The following is a 6944-nucleotide window of genomic DNA, read 5'->3' as shown; positions in this document are numbered from 1 at the left end:
GGTGTATACAGCTATTCCGGGAACTGAAGGCCTTCAGCCTGCAAGTGAGTGTAATGCAATGTATACAGCACAACACCAATGACCAGGGACACGATTAGTTTGTAAAGTGCCAGGGTGTAATGAGGCAGCAGTGCGCCCACCTTATAAAATGAACCTGTTGGCAAAACCTACAGAAAATTGTGACCAAGTCAACCCATGGAAACTTTTGCCTAGTCCAACCACCACTTCAAGAAGACCAGTGACAAGGATTACGCTAATTATGTTTATTGCTGCACAGGTTCCTTGTGAGAAGATCTTTTCAGAAGACATTTTCCAGCCACAGTAAGAGCAACGGCAACAACTACTGAAGTGACAGATCCGATGGCCACCAGCACCCACAGCTGTAGAGGTTCACGTCCTGCGCTCATCCTGGAAGCTTGGAGGGTTCCTGCTCCGGTAACCTGGTTAGACTTGGATCCAGTCATTAGTATGGGACCCAGGGTGGCCATGCCATATTTCTCCACATGAGAATCTATCAAGAGATAAAGATCAGATATTGATATTTACTTCAACAGGCCATAGTTTAAGCCAATTAAGGTATGCCAAGAGTTATGGCACCTCATAAGATTACAGATTTAGCCCATGTAAAACTACACAAAGTCATAGGCAGAAGTTGTAGTCCGCTTCAATACATTGAATTTTTTTGGCATGTATATTTCTCATTAGACACAGCTATAAAATCCTCCTAACAGACAAGTCTCACCAACATCTCTCTTCCTAAATCCCCTTTGCCTTCCGGAGGATGATCCCCATTGTGTTCTCGGGCCAGCAGCAGTAGCACAGTTCCTGGTGGTGCAGCACTGGCAAATCCCACTAGATCCTTCCACAGAGGTCCAACTGGAAAGAGAAGAAACCATTGAATGATCTATCAACACCGGACCCAAGACCAGCCAGTTGTATGATTGAGGGCATCTTACCTGCTAGATGCCTTGTTGTAGGAGCAGGCCTTGTTCATGGGATCAGGGGTCTGGTTGATATCTGCAGCCCTCAGGGTACAGGTGATGTAGATCTAGGAGAAAAAGTTGCCAGGAGTTTTGTTGTTTTTTTTTTTTAAGCAGAAAACATTTATGGGCCCTGCAAAACATGTGCCATTACTTGGATTACTTTTTACTCCAACTTGACAAAGGCAACTAAAAAGCTAGTTTAAGATTGAACGCATGACCAAGGTGTTCAAGTAGAAGTCCTCACCGTAGAAGCAGCATTGCCAGTGAACCTGAAGGCATCAACTATAAAACGGAGCTTGTTGGCTTGAGGTCTTGGTGAAACAAAAACTGAGGAGGAATCTTCTTCCGTACTGTCCATCATGCACCTGGAGAACAGATAGTTGTAGATTGTTTTTTTTTAAGTCTCCTATAGTATTGGGGATTGTAACTTACCCGTTGTTGGAGATTATGTCATAACTTGGTCTAGAGTTCATATCCGGAGTAATTGTGGCCACACAACGGTCAACGAACAGGATCATCGAGACATGGTTCTGGATATCCAAAGAGGCTTCTATGTACAACTTTTCACCAAGCTGAAAGACCAGTATTGAACTGGGGGCACTGAAGTCCACTGAAAAACAAATCTTGTTTAAGTCTCATGGTTTGTTCTAGATTCCAGCATTTGGGGTAATTGAGCCTCTTACCAGTCATAAGCTGTAATGAGAACCCCAGCCTCTCCTCTGAGGTCACAGTGGTACTGAACGGAGTCCATGTTGGCTTGATTGCGTTACTGCTCACATTACCATGTCTAGACAGGACAGACAATTATGGGCCATATGATTGACAACTGAACTATTTAGTAACTCATGATCATGTATTAAGAGATTGTCAGGTCAATTTTACTTGGCACAAAAAAAAAAAAAATTATACATTCCAAACCACAGCATGCCCATTAAGGATCCATGGGAGTTAGGAGGCATTTATGAATTATGGCCAACTTTTAAAGCATCTCATGGACTTATACCAGTGAGCTTCTGACACATCTGAGGAGTACAGACTAGTCTTGAGTTTGTAAAGTTTTACCTTGGGTAGTAGCACTGGACAGGAACCACAGCAGAGTTGGACCTGATGATGGGCACATTCCTGGAAGAGGTGGGGGTGTAGCGTAGGTTGGAGTTGTAGATCAGCCAGTCTGGGGTCATCTTGAAGAATATCAGTAGGTTAGTCATTTGGTTCACACTTCAAAGATGTAGCATAGAGAGGCTTGTTATTCAACTCCTCAGTAGACCTGAAGAAAGCTATAGGGAACCATTACATTTATCTCTATGGGAGTATTAGTGTAGCTCAGCCACCCCACCTCTTGCAATCTCCACTATCCAGGTTCTGACCACAGGAGAAGTTCTAAAAGGGAACCTCATGCATGCAGTCCTGTGGACTACATTGCTTTAATAAAAAAAAAAAAAAAAAAAAAAAAAAAAACTACCCTATGAACCTTGGAGTTTGCCGATACTTGCCTTTTCTAGGATTAAGTCTAGTGGGCGTTGCCACATATTACCGTGTAGAGCCACCCACTGGACTCCCGTGAAGGAGAAATTTTAGGTCAGGAGTACATGCTATGAAGCTATGCAATATAGTAATATAGCTTAGACATTTGTTTCTCTCATGGAGTGATCCTTCCCTAAATTCAGGGAGGTGTGGGAAAAAGACAAAAAAAAAAAAAAACACACACCATCTTCAGTAACTACAGCATTTCCCCCCCCCCCCCCCCCGAGAAGATTATAGCTGGTGCTCAGAAGGGTCTATGGACAATTGGAAATCATTTTAGGTGAACCATCACCTCTAGCCCCTCTCCATAGATTTTTGATAGCACCAACTGTTCTTATACCTCAATAACGGGAAGATTTGTCTTCAAAAAAATACATTTTACCCATGAATTGAGTGAAGATTCAATCCAGGAGAAGAATACAAAGTCACTAAAGAGATGAGAGCAGCAACTAGCTGATATCTGGTAAAGTAACTGCCTTATTCTCCCCTAAATTAATACAAGTCACAGTTCATCCTATACTATATCATGGCCACCATGTACAATACAACAGGTGCCTTTTAAAGGTTACCAAGCCATAGTAGCCAGATACAGACCCTTGACGGGCTTTTTTCTGCACCAATTTAACCATAGTGGTCAGGGAACTGAACAAGATTTACTTTGATAAACTTCACCAACAAGAGTAAGACAGTGTCTTCCCATGTCACCAGAGCAAGAATCTGGCAGATTAATGGTCATGTTGAGCTCTTACCTGTAAGATGTTTCCACATTCTTGAAGACCATTGTCAAACACCACCATAGCATCTGTAGTCTGCTGTCCAGGACTGCAGGAGCCCAGGGTCAGGTCTGAGGGCTTCACCAGCTTACCATTCCCATAGAAGTCTCTGTTCACCGTCACCACCATGCTGTCCTCACCACACTGCACACTGACAGAGGATGGAGCTTGAGTGAGGGCTCGGAGATTATGATCTCTTCCATTATACCTGTTGTTCCATCTGGATGTAGACCAAGGGTTTCCTCCAGAAGAACCCACTCCAGGTACAGATTGTCCAAGTCCTCTAGATGATCCCCGTCCAGTCTGATAATTCCTCCACCAAGCATCTGACTGACGCTGGTGTCTGACCAATGAACTACCAAAGCCTGATCCATAGAGAAGAACCACTAGTAGACAACTCCACCTGACCCACAGATCCATTATGGCTACAGAACAAAATGTTGGAAGGAGCAGAGCTTTATACCCTCCTCATCACACCACCATTATCCCACCTCATTACCCTCAGCTGACCACCTTCTTCTCCACAACTGATGAGGACACAGCAATGAGGTGGAGTCACACTGGGATTTGCTCACACCTCTTTGGGTTTGGACTAGGGCTATATTGTCAATGTGTTGCTCTGAACATTGCATCTAGAGCAGGGTTCCCCAACTCCAGTCCTCAAGGCCCACCAACAGGTCATGCTTTCAGGATTTCCTTAGTATTGCACAGGTGATGGAATTATTGCCTGTGCAGGTGATGCAATTATCACCTGTGTAATACTAAGGAAATCCTGAAAACATGACCTGTTGGTGGGCCTTGAGGACTGGAGTTGGGGAACCCTGATCTAGAGGATAAGTGCCCACGATGCAGAAATGAAGCAGAAAATTTCTGCAGCGTTTCTGCATGTTCTTGGCAGTAGAAAACGCTTGCGGATTTTACACGCGTTTTTCAAGCATTTTTACATGCGGATTTGACTTGCGTTTTTCAAGTGCATTGGGACCTCAAATCCGCATGCAGAAACGCACAAATAATGGACATGCTGTGGATTTTTCCGCAAGGAAAATCCGCTGCGTAAATTTCCGCAGCATGGGCACAGAACATGCAGATTTTCATTGGGGAACATGGGGCACGGATTACCAAGCGTTTTGCAAGCGTTTACACTGCGGAAAATCCGCATCGAAAACGCTTGAAAAACGCATAGTGGGCACACAGCCTAATGATTTCCTCTGGTGTTGGATTATTATGGGTGTTTTTTTTTGGGGGGGGGGGGGATATTACTTTTCCACCAATGTCTGCAAAAATCTGCAACACAAACACCAAAAAGTTGCATTCACGCGTTGAAGTCATGTTGCGCTTCTGAACCGGTCTGCATCAGTTTTTAAAAATGTTGACCAAATACTGCAACATAGCAGCAACATGTGAACGCAGCCTAAAAGGCCATGTTCTCACAAAGCGTAAAAGCTGCATTATTTTCTGATGCATTTTTTTTTCTTGCAAAATATCAGCTCTGTTTAAAGCCGAGTTATCACGTGAATAATCGCTGTGGATTTTCCCCATGTTTTCTGCAGGTGTCTGCACTAGCAATAAGCATTAGCATAAGCAATAGGAATCTGCTCTGGTTATTGTGATTTTGATTAATTTCCCCTTTTTTTCATACGTTTTTATGTCGATTTTTTTTAGAATTTTTTAACGCTTATTTTTAGTACATAAATGCAGCGATTCGGCACTTAATGCACAATTGTGATTTTTACATGTATTTTTTCAGACTCCCAACAGAAATGTGTGTATAAAAAATGCACAGAAAAAACTTGTACAATTCTGCATTGTTTTAAGGACATCACATCCACTTGGCTTGAATTGTTAAAGTGTTTTTTCCATGCAAAATAACACAATGGAAAAATAAATCGGAAAATTTAAGCTACAAGAGAACACCACCTATGGGCTTGTTCACACGGAGCATTTTTTAAGCTTTTTTCCAGATAGAAAGTATTTTACGGTAATAGTAAAACTAATGAGATTTCTAATATCTCATTCAAATTATTTATTTTTTGTTGCATTTATGCATTTTTTTGACCAGCGGTGCATTTTTTTTCCAAGTGCAGCAATGTCAATTTTTTGGCAGTTTTACAGCAGTTTTTGCTCTCTGAGATCAATTTTGCTTAGTAGCTAAGAAATAAAAGTAGTAATACGGTGGATTTGATGTCAGGAAATCTGGTACCTACGGTGCATTGAAAGATGCTGCAGAACCGTGAAATTTTGCTGCGTTTTTACAATTGCATTTTATGAGTGCGGGATCACACACAAAAATAAGGCATTAAAAACCAACAAGCAAAGCAGATTTTTATTGTGTATTTTGGTGCAATCACCTGTGAAAAACATGTTGAAAACATAGCGTTTGCACATGTGGTAACATGGCCTTAGAGTAGAGTCACGCTTTGTGCCCGCAATGCAAAACCACACGGCTAGGTTTTCATCTTGCCGTTTGCCGGAGAACAATGCGGCAAAATTGCTGATGATTTGCCACATTTCACACAGAAGTCCGGGCCAGCCATTTAATTTTTTAAGTGTAGCACCTGAAGTTACTGCGAAACCGCGCCAAGTCCGAAGTGGTTTTGTCAAGTGGCGCAATACCACCCCGAAAATGAAATGTCACATGAGAATTCGGCTGAACAATCCAACCCAGGCAACCTGCTGTAATGCTGCACATTGGAGCAGTGTGAGGAGACATTGTGGCCACTACATCTATTAACACGCTGGAGCCCCAGAGGAAGTTTTTGAAGCCCAAGTCAGGAGAGAAGTGGGAAGTATAATTACCGTAAACGTTTCCTTCCTGTTGAATCCACTTGATTTTTTGTTTGCATGTTGAATTTAGTCAACGGGGGTTTTTTTTCCACACACTGTCAAATTGCGTTTTTGCTGGTATTTTTCCATAATTATGGCAAAAACTGTAACATGTGGATAAAGCCTAAGCCCGGTTTCAACATGAGCTCAAATTTCAGCTAGACTATGCGCTTAATGACTCAACCTAAGGGTGTATGTGCGCATGACGTCTTTTCCATGCAAAACCCAGCTGACAAAGTGCTCTAAGGATAGGTCCACATTTTTGCTCCGAATGCTGTCCATGTAAAAGCAGACATCACACGGACAGCACTAGAACCAATGTTATTCGAATTGTGCTGTCCAGATGTCAGTTTTTTTTTGGGGGGGGGGTTGCGAAATGAATCTAGGCACGAAAAAAATGCAGTCATTTCTTCCATATGTTGGATGAGACTTGCCTGTCAAGCCTAAAATAGGATCCCATATGGAGCCATCGAATAGCATGTGGACACTTTGCAATTTTTCATTTGATCTTGTAAATGTTAATAGCCACGGGTGTGTAATATCGGATACCTTACGGATTGCATTCAAGTAACAATTGGGATGAAAATCACCTGGTTTTTTTCAGGATGAAAATTGGACAAATTTGTTATACTCTTGTGTAAATTTATCCTAAAATTTTTCCATACATATCGCTGTTCATGTTTTCAGTCTTATCTGCCTAATGTTTCAAGAGACGCAAAGCGGTTAAAAGAAGTGACCTGACCGTTCTTCTGGCGTTTTCCGAAGGAAGACGACACAAACTATATAACGAAATCTATGGGGATCTCAAAAAGACAGATGGAAAACACAAACGGCATTTTAA

At 42.2% G+C, this 6944-nt stretch overlaps 1 protein-coding gene across 1 annotated transcript; it reads right to left on the bottom strand.

Annotated features, from left to right (window-relative positions):
- Positions 1-263: 263 nt before the first annotated feature.
- Positions 264-3700, bottom strand: LOC141165411 (zona pellucida sperm-binding protein 3-like). The gene is made up of 8 exons (XM_073651013.1): positions 3257-3700; positions 2046-2164; positions 1667-1770; positions 1416-1593; positions 1228-1348; positions 957-1048; positions 743-876; positions 264-511 (listed from the first exon to the last, which is right to left on the bottom strand). The coding sequence occupies exons 1-8, from the start codon at positions 3698-3700 to the stop codon at positions 264-266; spliced, it is 1440 nt and encodes a 479-aa protein (XP_073507114.1).
- Positions 3701-6944: the final 3244 nt, after the last annotated feature.

This window comes from Phyllobates terribilis, unplaced genomic scaffold (assembly GCF_046119375.1).
Source record: "Phyllobates terribilis strain yellow unplaced genomic scaffold, ASM4611937v1 Scaffold_11__3_contigs__length_659146591, whole genome shotgun sequence".
NCBI classification, from domain to species: domain Eukaryota; kingdom Metazoa; phylum Chordata; class Amphibia; order Anura; family Dendrobatidae; genus Phyllobates; species Phyllobates terribilis.
The sequence above is the reverse complement of the archived record's forward strand: the minus strand, read 5'-3'. Positions and strand labels throughout refer to the sequence as shown.

What these genes read in the sequence shown, in the direction of transcription:
- LOC141165411 (XM_073651013.1), bottom strand. Translation starts at nt 3,700, where the DNA reads ATGGATCTGTGGGTCAGGTGGAGTTGTCTACTAGTGGTTCTTCTCTAT. An exon ending in GTCCAGTGCTACTACCCAAG is followed by an intron (nt 1,771 to 2,045) that starts GTAAAACTTTAC and finishes TGTCCTGTCTAG; the next exon opens with ACATGGTAATGTGAGCAGTA. An exon ending in TACAACAAGGCATCTAGCAG is followed by an intron (nt 877 to 956) that starts GTAAGATGCCCT and finishes TTCTCTTTCCAG; the next exon opens with TTGGACCTCTGTGGAAGGAT.